The 20,356-nt window shown below is 40.1% G+C and overlaps 1 protein-coding gene across 2 annotated transcripts in view; it reads left to right on the top strand.

Annotated features, from left to right (window-relative positions):
- Positions 1 to 20,356, top strand: part of MNAT1 (MNAT1 component of CDK activating kinase) — a 126,609-nt gene that overhangs the window by 86,769 nt on the left and 19,484 nt on the right. For both annotated transcript variants that reach the window (XM_050898292.1, XM_050898291.1), the window contains one exon: positions 1,094 to 1,215. In XM_050898292.1, coding sequence (XP_050754249.1) covers positions 1,094 to 1,215 — 122 coding nt within the window. The remainder of the gene's footprint in view (positions 1 to 1,093; positions 1,216 to 20,356) is intronic.

Below are 20,356 nucleotides of genomic sequence, written 5' to 3'. Positions count from 1 at the left end.
TGGTTTCTGCTTGAGGGAGTAGATGCTTACACGAGTGGCCCCAGGGAAGCGAAGCTCAGTAAGTGATCGCCAGTGGGAGCCAAGGTTATACATGGCATTACACCATGGAGAGCTTCCGATCTCCTGTTGCAGACAAAATGTCTACAAAAACAATACTACTACTTTCCTAAATTCCTGTGTTTTGCAGATGTGAAGCTCGATTTCTACAGGGGAAGCCAGGCTGGTTTGGGGGAGCTCATAGTGCTCCGTCTTTTTGCTGCTGCTGCTAATTTTTGTGAGCACCATAGAATACAGTAGAAAATTGAAACTGTGTGAAAGATCAACAAATCAGTGTAGAATGTCACGCAGCAACATCTGTTAACTTTGGCTCTATCTCATATCCTCCTGACCCCTCCTTTCCAGCCACAAGTCTCCTGTTTTGTGAGAGCTCAGAGTGATAGGGACTTGGAGGAGGGGGGAAATGTCTAGCTGTTTCTCAGTGGTCTGAAGGGCTTGCAAAAGTACCATCTGGAATGAAAGTTTTATGTTTGTGTGTTTCTATATTTTTAGTTATGAAACAAATGGGAATTTGCTGAATGAATTAATTGTATTGCGCTGTAAAAGTCTATCTTGAGAGCCATTATATATGGGAGCTTACAAAGCCTGCAGAGAGAAATGAAAGCGGCTTCCCTTTCTAATTAGGGCTTTCAGGAAATCATTGATTACAGAATCAAATAGGGTTGCTCAGACACATTTGTTTGATATTACTTCTGATAAACAAAATTTTTAAGTAATAATAATTTTACTAGTGACACTGGAAGCAGCTGCACTCTCTAACGGTAAGCCTGCCTTCAATAAAATTTCCCCTTTCCTTCCTACCTTGTCCAAACAGTTATAGCTAATAAAACATTACTTCCAAACTATAGATCTCAGTAAAAAATTTAAATCATGAAGAAATGAGTGATATAGTAGACAATATGTTCTTAATGGGATGATCTTTGTCCAGACCAGCTTAATGGTATAAACTTGTTCTTGCACTGCATTTAAAAAAAAGTCAAAACAAAACCTTGACCTGCTATGTAGAAATTTTTTTCTTCTTTTTTTTTTTTAACAGGGTCAGCATATTTCACTAGCTCCAATTCAAAAGCTAGAGGAAGCTTTGTATGAGTATCAGCCTCTGCAAGTAGAGACATATGGACCACAAGTTCCAGAGCTTGAAATGCTGGGAAGGCTGGGGTAAGTAACACAGCAAGTTTTAATTCCCATTTCATGGCATTATAGCTGGGACTGTTACCATCTTCACTTTGCCAGCATGTAGGGGTTTTTTTTCTTTCTTTTTTTTAAAGGATCTTAACGAAATATTAGACTTCCTGCCCAACCAACATTTTGTTTGGGTGGATAAGCTGAAATTTTTGGTCCTGTAGCCTTTATAGATCTATTGAGAGCTGGACTGGATTGCATTAGTGTTTTTAAGGTTGTCCTTGGCAGTCGTAGTGAAGTAGCTGTTCATTTTCAGTTGCACGGTATTAAAAAATAAATAAATAAAAATCCAGGGCTTAATTTACCCAGCTGTAAGCCAGTAAAAATATTAAAGTTGGGCTGTTTGCCATGGAAAAGGGTAGATTTACTTGTCGACTGCTGTCTACAGTCAAACTGCGTTTGTGAGAAATGAAGCACAGAGCTTAACTTTGTCAAAAAATATAATGTAAGGCTGGTCCAGCAGCTTGGCGGCATCGTGGTGTGCAGCCATGTTTAGAAGGCATTTTGGGAGCCTGCTGTGCCCGGGTAATGGAGGCTGGGAAGTCCAAAAGTGATGTGTCTGCTTTCTAGAGAAGTGTTTGTAGCTGAAATGCCACCTGAAAACGCGTAGCTACTGGGATAGCGAGTGTCACGGAACTCGTTGTGGCCTAACTTTCAAGGTCACAGTCACAGTGGCTGGAAAACTATGCAGCAGAATGAACGTGCAGACTGGTAAGGCAAGAAAATGGCATTAAAAAGGCATTAAAAAATAACAGTTTACGTTTCACTGTGGAATATGGGAAAACTGAAGCCATGAAGTACTGAACAAAGTTGAGACACTTCAGTATGCAGTTTCAGAGACCACCGAAATCCAAACAGGAATCCCATCTAGTTCACTGGTACAGGAGAAATTGTATCTAATCCAGAAAATGATAGAGGAAAAGAGACTTTTTAAGTAAATAAGCAACCTAATGGTGTTTCAGAAAATTTAAAGCTGTCTGGAATTGAGGTTGTCTCCATTTTTATTGTTTCTGTGTCCTCCTGATGCCTGTAATTTTTATTATCTGATATCAAGCTTCTGAGAACAAATATTAATTAGCAGTTTAAACTTGGGCAGAGCCAGACTCAGCCTTCACCACCTGTTTGGATGGAGCACAGCTGTGAGGGACCTCCAATGCGAGGGGAGCTTGAGGCCCTCTCAGCCCTAAGCCTCATCACTTAGGGGGAAAAAAACATTACTTGTGCAGAGGGGATTCCCAGTTCCCTGTCCCTTCGCCTGTGCCCCTGTAAGGAGAGTGCGGGTGTCCAGATCTGGCAGGAACCCCGTGTGATCCGTGTCCGTCGCATCTAATTGCCTGTGACACCGCTTCGAAGGCAACCCAACACCTTGCAAAACAAAATCCTTTAAATACTGCAATTGCATTGCAACGTCTGGGTGCGAGCGTATTTGGAGCAGGGTTTGCAAACAATGCTCACAGTCTTTTCTTGGAGACACTTTGAAACACGTGTCATTTTACTTCTCCGAGCATGAACAGCCAGGGTTGTTCGGCTTGGCTCTGGAGGTGATGAAAGAGTTAAGAGTGGCAGGGGTGCTGGGTGGCTGTGGTAGCAAGGGGAGGTGCGTGGGTGGGTCGGTGGTGCCCACCAGAAGAGTTCTTCTGAGTCCTGAGGCTGTTTGCAATTCCAAAACAAATATATCGATGCTGTGGGTTCCCAGCCGGTACAACTCTAGCCCTATTCCATGGGGTGTCTGAAATACCTTAAACCATGCAAGGCTATTCGTTTATATATTTGTGTTTCTGTGTTTATATGAACTCATGCGCATTTCCTGTTGATGATGAATGCTTAACTAATGTGCCTCGGTCCCCGCTTTGGGTTTTTTCAGGCAGCTGCATACAGCTGCCTGGGTGAGGCAGAAGAGCTGGGCACAATGTTATCTGCTCCCGCTAAAGATTTTTAGATTCCTCTTCATTTGCACTCATATAAGGACAGGTTAAATCTAAATTTATTTAATTTTTTTTGTTTCTCCCTCTTTTCATGTTCTTGTTAATAATTTTGCAGTCTGGCTATTTATTGCTGCTCGATAGTTCCCTCGTGCAGACTGTTATCTGAGTTTCTGGAGCCAGAATTACTGCAAAGACACTGCCAACCTGGAGACTTTGAATTCACTTCTGGTAGCATAATTTATTGACTTTTTTTTAACGATACAGTTTATTATCTTCAAAACACTCAGTAGAATGGGCTTTTTGAATACTCATATCTTAACCTCTTACCCTCTGCAAGACTCACTTTAGGTTTCAGCATCAGTGTTGCTTTTCTTTCTTAGTAAACTGCTGTAATGAAGGAGACAGCTGGCAAGAAGGTTTCTAGCAAAGAGCAAGAAAAAGGGTGAATCCTTAAGGGATCATTTAGAACATTTGTTAGGGATCTTTTATAATTTAAAAAAAATTGCTTTTTAAGATGACTTGTATTATTTGCTCATTAGGCTTTACAAAAAAATTTACATGCAGTCCAGTAAACTTGATTTCTGCATCCTCCCACTGCTCTTCTGTGTGGATTTTGCATGTTTTGCAAAAAAGGAAATTTATGTTCAAACTGTTCTTAGAAATTTGTTTTCCGTTTCTCTTGGGGCTTTAAATTTTCTTTTTTTCTATGTACTGCAGAAAAGCATTAACATCCTCATGCATTTTTTGCTATTGTGTTGGAAGTCTGAGAATAATGAAGAACTAGATTTTTTTTTTTCTTTCCCCAACACAAATGATTGGTATAACGTGTAGAGGTTTGTGTACTTCAGCCCCCCCAATTTTTTTTTAATGGAGGAAGATTTTCTGGAAGTCATGAAATATAGGCAATAATCCTGAATTACATGGCTTTCTGGGAGCAACATGGATTACACTGACTTGTAGACAGTATTTAACCTTATGGCAGGGGGAGCAAAGCTTTCTCAGAGCCAGCCTCTGATAGCGGTTCCCTTGACTACACGTCTGTGGGGTTACTGCAAGGAAGTCTCAGCGGCTGATGGTCCCATGAATACACACTGAACGTGCCAGGTTGGTGATGGTTTGATCTGGGTGGTAAAGGTCACTTTGGGTGTTCAGGCTGTGAGGACCAGCTCATGCCTGTCTCAGCTGTCAAATGGGAATGTGACTTGAAGAAGGGGAGAAGGCATGTGTAAGAGCATTTCCCAGACCTGTGGTGCTGTCCTTGGAGAAGAGTGGGGTCTTGGATCACTGTAACGTACCCGTCCCGGAGGCAGGCTCTACAGCTGCCTGTCCCTCTGTGATGACTAATAGTCCTGGGTCTGTGTGACTTGGTCACTACTCTAAATTACTGAAGCGTTGAGTGACGTGCATTGGGAAATTGTTGGTTTCTGGGTGGGGTTGAACACAACCTGCTGATGGGAGTCGTGTTTAGAGAGCCGTGTCTTATCAAAGGCCCTACTGGCAGTTCTGCCGTCACCAGAAACAGTTACGTTGGTGTAGTTTGAGTAAAGTGGGGAGCGTCATCTTTTGGTTCAAATCGGTGCAAATCTGTTGAACTGCCACGAGCGCCTGGATGCTCGGGCACTCACTGCCATTGCTTTACTTCGAGGTTTTCTAAGAGGGGCAAAAAAGGCCTGTCTTTTTGGTGGGGTTTTGGTGTTTTTTTGTGGGTTTTTTTGGCTAATGTTTTAGCTGAGCGCACTGAATTTGTGTGGTTGGAGGTCTGGATTTTTCTTACTGCAAAACAAAAGAAATGAAAAATATAACAAACTCTGACGTGCCAAGTAGTGAAAGACCAAAACAGGATGGGGATGGAAATCAGTTTGTTGTTTTAAAAATGTATGTTTGTTATGTAGTTTTGATTAAAAAAAAAACAAAAACAAAAAAACCCTGAGGATCAAAATGATGTTTGTTTGAGGTCCTGAAAAATGTAAAGACATTCCTGGCATTAATTGTAAGTATGTACAGCTATCAGGAGTGGCCACACAGTGTTCTCACACCAAGTATTTACAGCTGTGGAAGAGCCATACACAAGCTACTTAAAAATTGACTATAAATCGAAAATCTGCTTATGTGATTAACATTTTGGGTAAAGATGTGTGAACTTCATGTCTCAAAGTTTAGAAACAGTCTCTTGTAATCCAAAGTGAGGCGCACTCTTAACACAGCGCCAGTCCTATTCTCGCCATTCTCACAAAATAGAGGTAATTTACAAGTGAGATTAAAAATTTCTGTTTGCACTCCACTTAATCCTCTGCCTTAACAGAGAAATTTTGTGCAGACCTTGTAATCAAGTCAAGCCTGGGCTGCTTAAAATAAAATTGTGTTTGCCTACTTAACTTTGTCTGGAGAGATACACCCTGAATATATACACGTGTATATAAAAAATTGAGTTTGCTCCAAAAATCTTTGCTTTTCTTTAGGGAAAAATGTGATTTCCCTTTGATCTATCAACTTGTTTTCATGTGTAACCACATTGTTAGGAGCACTCCAGTTAGTGTTTTGTTTAAATATGATGCAAAAATAAAGTTCAGTGGTGAACACTAATCTAATGAGGATAGGTAATATACTTTGATAATTTAAAAGTTAAATCTAAGCAAAATGTCATTTTAAGAGTTGAGAGTAAGTACTGAAGCAAAATTAGAGTGCTGTGGCAGTCCGTACATAACGAACGTGTTTTAGCCCACTGTGTTTTTTATAACGAACAGCTGGATTGATTAATTCCTTTTTCTGCTAGTGTAGGACAGCTCAGTCATTTTAAATTTTGAATTAAGATGAGGAGGTTGGATTTCGTATCTGTTAGAGCTTTGTTAGCATTTAATTTTTAACCTTCATTTCAAGTGGAAAATTTCTGCATATTTCTTTGTTGTACAGTGTTGTAGTGTAATTTGAAACACATGTAGAGTTCTGGCACTTAATCTAGAAATGACTTGTGTAACTTCTTTGCTGTCAGTCATAGTGGGTTTTTGGGGGGGTTTTTTTGGTTGTTTTTGGGTTGGTTTTTTTTTTTTTTAAGTGAGGCAATAGCAAGGATGCTCTCCAAACTATTCTTAAACCATAGTTGATCTGGTCTTTGGCCAGATTAGTTTTTGCTAAAACCCTGACAGTGTCTGTGTTGGGTTCAAGACAGTGAAATAACTGAGAATTGATTTTGAATGGGTGACAGGACCGCTGGGCTTTAAAAGTTGTAGCAAGTGATTTTTCACATCTGCTGTCTTTGTCATTGGGGTATGCAGATATTTCTTGAGTCTTGGAAAAGGAGAAAAGCCACAAATGAAGGTGTTATTTGATCTGCTTTGGCCCGTTGATTTTGAACACTGAATTCATTCTGCTCCATTGAATAGAATATAGTTTCTCAATAAGCTCAGTAGTCAGAGTCAAAAGATTGAGTAAGAGCAAGGAAAGCTTGTCGTGCTTTGGAGAGCATGTAGAGGGCTGCACTCCTTTTTGCAGGAATTCTCAGGGCTACCAAGGCAGGTCTGAATTTCCCAGTGTCTCCTGTTGCAGGGCCTCATCCTCAGTAGAAAGATTTGTCGGCTGCAATGCATTTTGAATCAGGCACCTAATGAATGAGAATTGGCAGGTAAGAAGTGATTATTGCTTTCAAGACACAGCTATATTTGCATACAGCCTTTTAAAGTGAAGTATATTTTGTTCATTTTATCATGACTAATTGAATAAAACCTTATGAATGACAATAGAAGTACTATGTGGGTACACTTTTTTGGAATAGTGAATATGGACAAGTGTGCTGTCTTTTTCAAGAGAGGATGGAACAAGGAGACAGAACTGTGCATAAACCATCTTAATTTGGTTTGATGTAGAAACTGTCTTGTATTGCTTTAGCATACTACAGAAATCCTACAGGTTTCATTGTAGGATTTTGGAAGGATGCAAATTTAATACAGAGGAGGTAGATTAGCACCAATTTTTCCAACTGAATGGAAAGCGAGGAAAGGAGCACAGCCTCTAGTAAGTCTGAAATCTTACTGTTTAAGAAATCAGCTTTCTGACAAAAATGTCTATGAACATTTCAAACGACACCCTGTAGTATATGGTGTTTTGCATGGAGCTCTTCTGTCAAGGTCATTAGCAATTGAATATATTAAAAGTGGACTGCTTATGAAATGGAGAGTTTTGCTTCCTGCCCGCCCACCTGTGGGTATAGTGTGGGTTCTGTAACTGTAAAAGGTCTCGGGAGGGTTATAAAAGCAGAGAATATGGAAAATATATAAAGAAACAAAGAAGGAAGCCTGCATACACCATGTAGTTTCTTATATGTAAAGTTGGCTGTAGTTGTATATGTACCACTAAATTAACCTCAAAAGCTGGCCATGACAGCAGAATGTCCATAGTAATTGTTTTTGTTGGCGTTTGGCTTCAAAATTAACTCATCGATCTAACATGAGTCTCTGTACTCGGAATACTGGTCTGGTAATGTTTTTTTACTTTTTCATGCAATCATGGAAAAAATATGTTTCTGCTCGAAGCAGTTGTCAAACAAGCTTCTTTCATCGACAATCAGACACAGGGCAGCTGAGTAAGGCTGTTTAGTCTAGAATAAATACTCAAGAGATTACAAGGTCGCTGTAGGAAATGTAATTATACCATTTATTCCAGAATAGTCTTTTTGTAGTGTGGGCTTGCAGAATACTAAATCATGCGTTTATTAAAATACATAGAATATGAAGAAAAAAAAAATTCAGAGCCTTAACATAAGGCATGGAGAATGGTCTGGCAAACTGTACTACAGGGTTAACCAGTAAGTATTTAAAATTGCTTCAAAAAATCAGGATGGTAATATTGGCTTTATTATTGAAAGTTGATAGGAGGCGAATCCTGAACTGTCTCTGCAGGTGTAGAGGCAACGCTGCTAAGTAGGCAGCTGAAACAGCGTCAGGCAGAGCTGTCTGCTGATGGATTGTAATGTGGCAGAAGGCATCCAGCAATTGTGTGGGCCAAATGCCCTATTTCTGCATTCTTTGTGTCTCACCAAATCAAAGCCTTGTTACTACCAGCCACTTAAAAATATCTGATTGTCTGTTCTTATCTGTTATTGAAAGCCCTTCTTTGCTTTCATCCTTCCCTTCATCCCCTGCATTGATATCACTATTGATACATGGTTCTGTGACTTTATATGTCCACAGACTTTACTCCTTAGTTGGCCTCCATCAGCTTAGAAAAATAATTTTTTGTATAAGTAAAGTTTTAGATCTTCTGTTGCTTCTCTGAAACTATGTGGCAAGTTTGAGGTCAGTAGTTTTTGTGCTCAGTGTTTTCTTTTTCTTTTTTCCCTCCTTGCTTCTCCTGCACTCCATCATATTGCCATTTTTGAGTCTTTCTCCGACTCCTCAGCCAGATGTATAATTGCATTGGGAATTGTATAGTTGCCACAAGAAAAACGATATGTTTTGCACATGCAGGAGCAATCTTTCCTGTGTATCTCTCACTTCAGCAACAGAAGGGCCTCGGTGTCCTCAGCTTTTGTAGTTCTTCCCAGGACAGAGCCCCCAAATGCTTTCTTTGAGCTCAGTGTTACACTACAGAGGCAGGAACACCTTAGCGATGAGGAGTAAAGTCTGTCCGATGATGGTCATGGAGAATATGGGAGCTCAGTGAGGACTACTGCTGAGAGGAAGAGCTCCTCCTCTTGATCAACATCTGAGCATCACTCATGCTTTGTGCTTGGCTGTCAGGAACGGCAGAGAGATGTCATGACAAGCAGTTGCTCTGGGGCAGTCTAGGCAAACACTATCATGGTTTTCTGAAGGGTCTGTTTGGATGGACTAATCTTTTAAGTTAATTATTTAGTCTCAGATGTAGTTGAAGTAGAAAGGTGAGGAGCATCCTGTTTTGGATTTGCTCACTAAGGCATTTGTAAAAATCCATTGTAATATGCAAGAAGGAAGTCTGAAAAAGAGAGAGTCTGAGAGAAAGGCTTCCTAGACCCTTCAACACTTGTTCCAAGAAGGGGGAGTTATGTATAATGAAAATATTTAGACTGAGTGGGACAGCCAGCAAAATAGACCCCTAAAGAGGAAAGTAAAGCCAGAAATGATGCATCTTCTGGACTCTGACACTGATAAACATAGTTGTAAAGCAGCCTTCCAAATGAAAATTGTTTGTTCAGGTGTCAAATGGCTGAAAAGGTGAATTACAAGTTTCCTGAAATAGCAGAGGGAAGCATGGGAGGGTCTTGCTTGAAGCTTTATGCAGCTTTTCAAGCTGTTGCTTGTGATTCTTTAACCCCCTTCAGATAGCTTTGTTGCACCTTTATTCTTGATGAGTAGTATTTCTCACAGTGATCAGGAGTCAACAATGTTTAAAGCTTCTCTGAAGAGTGCTAAGTGGTAGGAGTGAGGGATCTCTTCCTGGAGGAGCATGCCATTTGCCAAAATCAATAGTTCCATTCATAAATATGATCCTATGTATGTAACTGATCTCACACCTGATATGATGGATGGCAAGATTTTTAAGGGTTGGGCTGGTAGTCTCTGTTTTCTTATTTTGATAATGACCCTGATGTCCGCCGGATTAGATCACACTGGAGGAACTTTTTGGAAAAGTGGAACTGGAGAACTTTCCTTAGAGTTAATGGTATCTGACCACGTGTTCTCTTTATTTTTCCTAGTTTCCTTTTAAAAAAAAAAAAAATCCAAGTCTTACACACCCATAAGAATTGGAGTTTATAGCTCCTTCCATTCGAGCAGTTTGTGCATCTGTTCACTGATTGCAGTCACGCTTCATGGAGCGGCAGAGATTTTAGGGGAAGCTAAGACCCTAGCTGCTGCCTGAAAAGGAGTGGTTGGATATGGAGGGGGACCCTAAAAGTACCTTGACTGACAAAAAGGCTGCCTGGTAAGCTTATAACTTGTTAGCTACCAGAGAAGCTGCATGGAGTGAGACACCTCATAGACATCCTAACTGCCTGAGAAAAGCTTCAGTTGGAGCTTGTAAGCACCCACAAGACCAAGCCGTAGGAAGCCAGACTGCATTAGTTCTGGTGTCATGGCACTACTTAAAAAGAAAGGAGAGGAAAACTGAACCTCTTTGTATCTCTGAAATTGGAAGATGTCCAAGGTTATTAGCTCAGGTGTCTTTTGTAGTTAGAGACTCATGTATGTTGGGTCAAGGGGGCAAAAGAGGAACCCAGGCCTTTTACAAACAAACAAACAAAACCCCAAAAAGCACAGCTGTTCTTAGCTTTGTGTGTTCCAGACCCCTTTTATTCATCATGAACACTAAAGATATGAGGTGCTTTTGATTCAGAGTCTCTTAAATGCCAGTATTTGCAGGATGGGGGTATAATCAATGAATTCTCTAAATACTAGTCATTTATAAGCATCCGCTGCTTTCATTTCAAATCAGCCTCTGTATCAAATGATTGAGATGTTACCCGGTTGCTTGACACCCACAATAAGGTCGCTGGCGATGCTGGAGCCGGCTTGCGGTGCCATCTGCACAGTGCTTTGCCTCAGCCAGTACACCCCACGGCAAGGCCAGCAAACATGTCCATTTACACACGCAGAGCATACGGCAGCACCCGCTCGAGCTGAGAAAAGCAGGACTGACCCTGAACGGACAGTGGTCTTGTGAAGATTGGTGGCACTAAACGTACAGCTACAGAGGTGATTATTAATTCAGCATTTTTTAAAATATGCCCTTTTTCTTCTCTCTTGGGTTAGGGACATATGTGTTTCATATCATGCTCTATAGCTTTGATTTTTTAATTTTTTTTTTTTCCTTCAGTGGGGCTGCTTACAGGGGGTTGAGGAAAGTACCCGCAATTAAGTTGGTTGGCTGGAGATTATATATACACATTTACAAACTGATTTTCATGGCTTTGGTTTTAAAGTCTTGGTAACAGTTAGTTGAAAACTGTTCTAGGTAAACAAGCCATGTAGTGCCAGGCTTCCAGAAGGAATTGAGTTGTTCACTTCTCTCTCTTCCAAATTGAGGCATTTGAGTTAGGCCGCGTTTCTAAGAACAAAACAGGGGTTTGAACATAATCGGACTTCACAGATGAACTATTGCTCAGGCTTGAAGGTAACGCCACCATATTTTTGTTTCTTTACCTAACTGGTATTAAATGTAAAAACATAAATCCTTTTCAGTGGGAGAGGAGAAGGGGAGATGGTTTTCATTTGGCATAATTTCCTGTGAGACGTAGTTCTAAACAAGGCCCATATTTACACAAGACAATGCAGTTTTACATGTACTAGTATATCCAGCACATTTTAAAATTGTTTAGCCAGCCCCGGGTATTAAATACCTTCACAATAAATGTGTTTAATAAAAGTAGATGAAGTTTGAAATAATTTTTGAATAATTTTACAGTAGAAACACCAGTTAAATCAACCCCATTGCAGTAATAAATGTCACAAAAACAATTAATTATACTTGCTTGCCACTGCAAAATCAATTGTGTAACTGTTCTTCTAAAACTGACTTTTACATTACTAAATCCTAAACACTACACTTCTGTAACTTGTCAGAATCAGGTTTTGGTTAATAGATATTTTCAGTGATGTAATGGGAACTTCTGGCATGGAGTCAGAATATAATGGACTGTGATTAATGTTTTAATAAGCACTTTTCTTCTACTTATGATGCAGCAGTGAAATGGTTTCCTGCTCAGATTGATAGAACAGCAGGTGTGCGTACATACTTTTTTCTTTCAGTAAGAATAAGTTTTTCAATTCTTCTGCCTGAAAATATTTAATGTTTTTCCTTGAGTCAAACGCTGCTGATTTGGGGTTTTCAGTTTGTTTGTTTTAAATCCAGCTATTGCTGATATTTGTCATTTGGAAGTGGAGGGTGCCATGGAAACGTTTTCAGTACTTAAAATAATTGCTTTGCAAAAGAGGAAACTCATTAGTTTAAAAAATAGTTTTGATATATTGATGTTTTCTTCAGTGAAAGGATTTGTTTAAAAATAGTGTTAGAGTAATTCAAAAGTGTGCGAGAACAAACTATAGTGTTGAAAATATTAGCAGGTTAGATTTATTATTTAAGTTGATGTAATACACTTGCTACATGCTTGGTGACTTTTGTACTGGAAGTGGTTGTGTTTTTCTATATTTTAAATATTTCTACCAAAAAAAGTCTATTTTAGTCACTGTTTTTAATGACCCATCAATCCAGACTTGTTGCAGGGATAGGTTTTTTTGCTTAGGGATCCAGTCATCTGCTGTCCTCATGTAGAGGTGATGTTTCTTCTAAGATGCTGCTTAAGGTGAGCATATTCTCTATGCTCTTAACGCCCTACTAATGTCAGGTGGTGGTTGCGCACTTGGTCTCCACTATTCCTCTGCAGAGGAATATATAATTTATATATATATGTATATAACCACAGAGCATGAGGACTACCTTCTGTTGAAAACAGAGTAGTCTCTTTTATTTCCTTCTCCTCTGTCCTTTTAGGCTGGATAGCAGCAATGAATATACCTGTGATGAGGAGAGAGAAGAGGGTGAACCCTATAGAAAGAGGAGGTCCCATGTCTTGGGTATTGCTGGCATGAGTCCACCAGACAAGACTCCCAGTGCCTCTGCTCTCTCATTTCAAAAAGTTGGGTGAGCCTTTCTGGAAAGACAGAAAAGGTGCTGTTGTCCTGGCTCCAATGCAGGTGCTCTTCTCTCTTCTCTGGAGTCTGTTGACATTAATTGAGATTCAAGATAACAGGTAGTTTCTCCATCTCTTTGTTCTTTCCCCTAAACCTGGGAATCTTACTGATTCCTCTGTTCTCAGGAGCATCGACTCATGCTTTAATTTTTCCATCAACTTTGGAAAAAATGCAGATATCAACATACTCGTGTTTTTAATATCTATTGAGAATTTCTCAAACAGCCTCTATACCTTGGTTTTATGCCAACTCTCTGTACTGGGGTAGCATCTGCTTTGCATGGAGAGGATTACTTGTGTATTTCCTTTATTTGCTACTGCTGCGTTTGTCTAGTTCTCCCTTAAAAAGATGCAGAAGGTGAGTTCTGGCTGCTATCTTTATTTCCTGACTCTCTTCCAGAATTCATGAGGAAATGCTCATAAATAAAGCCAAAAAAAATCTACACCTCTTCTCCCCTTCCTGTCGTTAGAAGGTTCCCTCTCTCCTCCTCCTCTTTTCACATTTAGGCCCTGATGGATTGGGCAGACTTCTTGCTCTGTGGTCATTGATTCTGTTAATTGTCAAAAAGTATTCCAGAAATGAGAGAGGAGATCTGTACTCTGAGGCCATCTCAAAACTTGGAAGCATAAAGGCTCTGCTGTTCCAGACTCTCTTCAGCACACAGTTAATTTTGGAATGAAAAGTCCCACAGATACAGAGTCTGCAAACAATCTGAACTATGGAAAGAAAAAGCTTGCCTCCCCCCCCCCCCCCCCCCCTCCCCCCTTATTCCATGATGTAGGTGCATCCTGCTTTTTTTCTCACCAGAAGAGAAGCAAGTATTGTTGGGAAGGTGTGAGTACAATAGGGGAGTTTTCTTTCAAGAGTCTGCTGTGAATGAGTAGTACTCTGCCTTGAGCAGTCCAGGCCATAGGATCCTCCTTCTTGGATCTTTTGGCTTTCGTCTAAGAGCAGTCACTGAAGTTATTATTTTTGTGAAAATTCTCTCATTCTCGCTCACCCAGAAGTGTTCTATAGACTTTTTAGGTCTGCTGTATTTGCTCAATTTATCCAGCCCTTAAATGTGCTTGGAAAAGCATGGACTAGCAGAGGAACATATAAAACCGGTATTGTCCAATTCTACAAACATCTGAGCAATCGATAGTGTCGTAACAGCTGGTACTGACCCTGGAGATGACAGCAATGATAATTCAGCGCAACCGCCCTCGTCACCATTTTCATGAGTTCTCGCAGCTAATGCCGCCAGACTTCTTCCCTGCCTTCTCCTAGGAGCTGTAGGAAGTTCACATGTTCCCTGACTTGTTTTTGGCTCTAGTGTCAAAACGCTATTCTGAAAAATTCCCATTGAACTTGCTTGGGTGCTGAGGGCGGCAGTTTAAAAATAAATAAAAGCTCAACATAGGTCCAGTTCTGCTCCCAGCTCTGGCAGAGGGGATTTGTGGTGGCTTTGGTGGGAGCAGGATTAAGCCTACAGAAGTGCCTTTAATGTTCCTATCCTTGGGCAATATGTGTGGATACTACTTTGTTTTGCAACACAGTGGATGAACTGTGTGTGCTCACAGGCACTTTCATATAATTGAGAAGTGTGCTCGACATGGCTCAGGGATGTTTGCAAATGGAGCAAAAGAATGTGGCTACCTGTATGACAGAGCGCCACGGCAGTGAAGCAGTGCACTAATGCTGCAGGCTGTTTGTTGGGGTAATAGCTTGGCCAAGTTAGTAGGTATTTGGCTTTACTGGGAGCTGTTGGCTGCTAGTTGACTTTCCTGTATTTCAAAACAGAAATGCTGAAAAACTGTCTGGAGCTATCTGCTAAGATCAACTGCCCATATGTACTACGGTAGCAGGTTTTACAGGCTGTCTGCCCTGGGAATTGAAGATCAGAAAAGAAAAGAAAATCAATGTCTTTTCTTTTAATGCTATTTTTATCCCCTTAGAAAAATACTTTGTGAACGGGGCTAGCAAATACATGAGATTTCAGTACTCGTGTATGGGTCCATTTCATGCCTTCCTCATGCACGTGCACACCTCTCGTTTCCGTGAGAGTAGTGGAGCAGTAATGGAGTTTAATGTAAGTGTCAGCATCTGCCCAGCAGCCCTGCTGAGGGATGACAGGTATGTGCAGCAGGGGCTCTAGTCTAGACCTCCAGAGAGGGAGCTGGTTTCACCACTATATTGCTGTCTTTGGGTGAGCTTGGGAAACCTAGTAAGGTCAAATTTCTGAAATCTGTGGTAGTTATACATCTAAGCTCCTTTTTTTTTTTTTTTTTCCTTCTCTCCCCCCGCCCCCATTGGTGCTTTGGTTCATTATCTGCAAAATGGGAATATCTGTTTTGAAATATCAGCATTAGGCTCTGGAAAGTACTTGCTACTTACAGTAGAGAGGACCACATAAGCTGGAAAGGCTGGGTGGAGGTGATAATACAGGCTACTGGTGTTTTCAAAGAATAGTGCATCCTCTATTTTGGGCTCCTTTGAAGGATGGTTATTTGCAGCAAATCCCAGAATTTTTGTTGACTCATGACTTATATTTTGGTTTTATTCAGCATTTTTTTGCCCTTTCTGAGGGCTCCAACAGCTGAAACAGCACCATCTTGCCACACGGCAGTTTCAGCTGAGTCTGGTGTTTGAAAAGGCAACACTGCTAAATGTTTGTGACTTGGTTTTGGACCAGCATTTCAGCTGCCAGTTTCCTTAAGAAAGCAAAAACAATATGAAAAGCAAGAAATACAAATAAAGGAGAGGCTTTAAAATACTTCTGATGTAAAACAAACAAACAAAAACCTAAACAAGGTTCAGAAGACATGCTAAATTTAGCAGAATTTCTTGAAGTAATAGGAAAGTGACATCTAAATAAGCATGTATGCTTCTTGATTCCCTTTACCTTCTTTCATCCCCCTTTTCTCCAACCCACACATATATTCATTGATTACATTTTCTCTTAACGAGGTGTTTCCAAAAATTTTGCTTTTCCTCTGGTAAAAGATTTGGATGCTCCCAGAAGCATAGCTGCCACATGGTGAGGGTAAATGTAGGGGGGAATGAGAGCTCCCAGAACCTCTCTACTTCCTTGCAAAATGGTGAAGAAACTGCAGTGGTACCATTAATTCTTCCAAGAAGAGGGTAGGACTTAAGGCATCAAGAATAACTGCTTTGAGGGCATGCTCTGTGCACCCAGAAAAGCTGTAATTTCTACTGGAAAGATTTTATTGCTATATATGTGTGTGTGCATATGTGTATATGCATATATCATTATATATAATTTTACATTTACAATGTAATAGCTCCTTGTTGTTATTGCTGTCATATTATTAGGTGTTTCTGTAGGCATGTCAATGCATTGATTGTTTTAGCAACTACAGCTGAAGATAGGTGTTTTGCCCCAGAAGAGAGAAGCTAATGCTCGGAGAACTTACTGCCGAAAAACAGGCTGAATACTGAATAGACAAAGGTAATACTTTCTAGAGCAACTAATTGAATGAAGAGTCTGTCTTGCTAGTTTTAATGAACTGTAGGCTCTGAATTGATTAAAAACACATACTAGCTTAGGATAATCAGACCAGAGAAGGAAAGGTGTTGGAAACACGGCGTTAGTGTGAAGGGGCGTATCGGCGCATGGGGCAGTGTGTGCTGTTTGGAAAGGTGCTTGCAGAGCTGCAGAGGAAGAGACCGACCATGCAGAGAGATGGATCAGATCTGATCCTGTCGCAGATTCCTCTATAGCCTTTGTTAAATCAGGTAGACTAAAATCCTCAAAGGCAGTTAAGCACCAAAATGCTTTTGGAGTTTGGCTTCAGTCCATATGTAAATCCTCGTTTGGTTTTTTTTTTTCCCCTCCCCATTCCCCTGTTTGATATTACTTTGTGTAAGTATCCACCTCCGTAGCTACAGAAGTAACCAGAGCTCACATTTTGTAAGTTGGCCACCATTATCTCTGTTGTTTCCAGTATTAATTAATTTATGTAGTGCTGTGTCTTGTGACCTGTGTTCTTTGCTCCTAGCTGCATGACCTTTGCTATTAAGCTGTCTCTAGTTGGAAGAAGTCCGCATGAGTAAGTGCTACAGATTAGTCTGAATAATTTATCTATTTTCCCAGCCCCCTCAGATTTTTTGACAGCTGTGCATTTTACAAAGAGTGACTTTTATATTTTCTTTTAAATTGTAGATGAAAGTTGTTGAGTATCACTGGGATAAAATGAGATCCCTGCAGGGAAAATACCTCATTGGATGATGAATCCCCATTTACACTTATTTCTTGAGATCTATCACTGTAAATCGTGCATAAATATTTTTTGGTGTAGCTCCTATGAAACTAATTTGAATGTGGTACTTTAAGAAAAAAAAAAATTGCTGCCTGTTCTTGTTATAAACCTAAAGGTGAGCTTGATCTTTCCTTTTCATTGGGGTGAGTCACTGAAGGATGTGTTAGTTCTTGGGGTAGAGACATTTGAGACCAGTGGTGGCTGAACAAACCTATAGGTCAGTGTGGAATATATTCAGCAGCAGTGCATTAAATGGACAGAGCCTACAGTGGGAGCTTTTGCACTCTAGTGGGATTAAAGGAAAACTCTGATGCAAAAAGATAACTAATTCAGGAGGAAGACCCATAGCATTCCTGTGGAGATCTTACCAAATCTTTTTTTCCTTGAAAAAATTGAATGTACTTTTTGTACAAAAAGTGAGGAATTTACATTGATACAGCTTTAATCCTCGTAAAGAGTTATAGGGAAATTGTGTAAAGCTGCAGTCATGGTAAAGTGTGTGGGGGGGCTACGTTTGAGACTGCTTCTAGGGCAGCTTGGACTTGTGTGTGCTCCAGTGTGTGTTGGAATAGCACAGAGGTGGTCCGGGAAGAGCTGTCTCTGCTGCTCCTGTGGTATTTGCTCTTCTGTGACTCCAGCTGATAGAACCTTTGTAGTACAAGAAGTTCTCAGTCATGAAGGGCATCACATTAGCCCATAGTAGATTTATGTGCCAAAATACTATTTAAGTCTTTGAAAACCTCCTTAGCACTTGTGTGGCAGATAATACAATACTTCTATGTAGCTACTTTGAAGTCAACTTACTAGAGTGCTTGCTCTACTGATGAGAGAGATCAATATGGTCCTTTGCTCTCTTCCCTTAAATCACATCAGCAACCTGTCAGATGTGATGCACTGTGCTTGACCAACTCAATAGAAATTACTAGCTTTATTTTGTTAGTAAAGAAATTTTATTTGACCAAACCCTCTTTCTCACCAGAATGACAGAGTGCCTTTGGGGTGTAGAATGTAGCTTTTTACTTCAGAATAGCTCCATGCCCAAATAAAAGTGACTTTTTCTTCTGTGATATGCTCTTCCGTGCTGCTTGGGGACTTAAAAACTGAGAAGTATAGGTCCACAGAGACCCTGACGTTGTTTCCCAATTATGCATCCAGTGAGTGCTCCCAGTTCCTGGCTGCCATCTGGGAGAGCTGGAGTACTGGTCCAGTTGCTTTTAACGGTCGATTACAAGGAAATGCATTTCAATAGAGAAGTTTTTTCAATACCTGCATTACCCACCATGCTGCTATGTATTCATTTACGTTTTAACTGAAGAACTGCATTAAGCACATTGTATGCGTTATCTTTCTCTCCTCTGCTGCCTTTAATTAGGAGGTTTATACATTGATGTACAACAAACACAAACATTAAGTTGGAGCTAATGGGAAATGAGTTTGGACTTGAGTTATAGTGACCGTAAAACGTGATGAGATCTGGCACTTCGTTTAATGATGCCAAAGAGTGGCATAACATGTAATCTAATGACATCACATTGTACGGTGTTGCATAAAGCACTAATATTTTATGTAGTCTTAAAAAAAAGAGAAAAGCTTGGTTATAACATTCAGTGCATATTTGTGCACAAACCTGCATATACCTGTTTATGGCTGTATGTTACAGCAGTGGCCCACACTGTTTCTTAAATTTCTTGTTGTAGCAAGGAGTTTTTATATCTTAATAATATGAGAAATTAAGCAGTTCAAGAGCACAAAGCAGGAAAATGACCTTTAATTTTCTACAGATGTTTATGATGATTGAAGACTAAAGGAGTTTCATAATGAAATAGCAAATTGCATGAAAGAAGTTAAATTTCAGTACAAAGATACACTGTATTTTAATATTCTAGGGGAGTGTATCACGTACTAATATAATAATCACTCACCACTTGTTCTTGCAGCTTTTTAACTTGACGTAGCTGTGGAACTTCCCTTTAAAGCACAGTAATTTCTTTAAAATTCATTTGATCTGTCAAGTAGGTGTAGAAGCTTGTGTCAGACACGAGGAAGATAGCACATTTGGCTCTGACAGATGACACAAATACAGTGAAGTTAATTGACTTCGCCAGAGGAGAAAATTCTTCCTCCCAATTATGTCAAATGCCAGACAACTTTTCAGAGGTGGGGAGGGAAACATGCCTAAAGGACAATACTGACATTGTGCTTTTCTAGTAGGTGCTTTCTGTGCTTTATTTTTATTTTTACTTTTTTTTATTAAGCTTTCAGGAATAAAATAACAACATCAACTAGCTCAATTGCATCTTTGTTTTGGGATTCTCAGACCTCATAAATCCATTGCCCTTCTGTGATCCTCTAGGATTTTCTGCCTGTTTTTGTGAAGATACAAACTTTCAGGAGACTCTATGAAGCAATGAAGTCCTGGACTTTTTATTTTTCTGCCAGTTTTAGCTGTTCTGCTGCTTTGACTTCATATTGGTATAATTTAAACCCTGTCAAAGTCAACAGGTTTCTGTCACATTCTAAGTTTTTAGTATTTGGAAGGCAAAGGAGAGGACTGGGCTTTTTACTTTGTTCGTTAATCCCTGGTCAGGACTGTAGCCTGTCTTATATATGAAGCTCTGCAGTTTTGTGTTCCAGCACCACATGATTCTTTTACAGAAATTTCCTGTCAGTGGAGAAGGAGCCAGTGAGGCTGTCATGGTAGGGGTTATTGTTTTGAGGAATAAAACTCCATTTTCTCTACTCTGACACCTTTTCCGCCCTCAGCTCAGTTTTTGTTTTTAGTTAGTGGGTTTTTCCACTACAACTCATGATAAGTGTTATTGCCAAGAAATGATAAATAAAATAATAAAAAGGGATTGATGTAGGCAACTTTTTATTCTCTGTCACCTTGTTCTGAGATTGTGATGCATGACAGAGCACAGTGGTGGGCAGCGCATGCACACGCATATTTGTGCGTGCGCACATTTATACAAACACTTAGCATGCCCAACAGGGTATCTGTACTACGATTAAAAGGGTCTATGTCTCTATGATATACTAAAGTTCATCCATAGTGAGACTGGGTAACCAGACTGCATTCCCTCTCTCTGGTAAGTACTACAGGTAGTCACATGTTGCAGCAGAACAAAGATAAAACTGTTGCAGGACCTGCCTGTCTGGCAAATGCTATGTTTCTGTCCACTGGATGGATTTCTTTCTCACTGGATGAGCCCTTTAAGTCATCAAGGCTGAGGATGGTTGCCATTAATTAAGGCTGCAAGGTGATCAGCAT

The sequence above is a fragment of the Gymnogyps californianus genome, chromosome 5, assembly GCF_018139145.2.
Source record: "Gymnogyps californianus isolate 813 chromosome 5, ASM1813914v2, whole genome shotgun sequence".
NCBI classification, from domain to species: Eukaryota; Metazoa; Chordata; class Aves; order Accipitriformes; family Cathartidae; genus Gymnogyps; species Gymnogyps californianus.
Note: the sequence above shows the minus strand (reverse complement) of the source record. Positions and strands in the feature narration are given on the sequence as shown.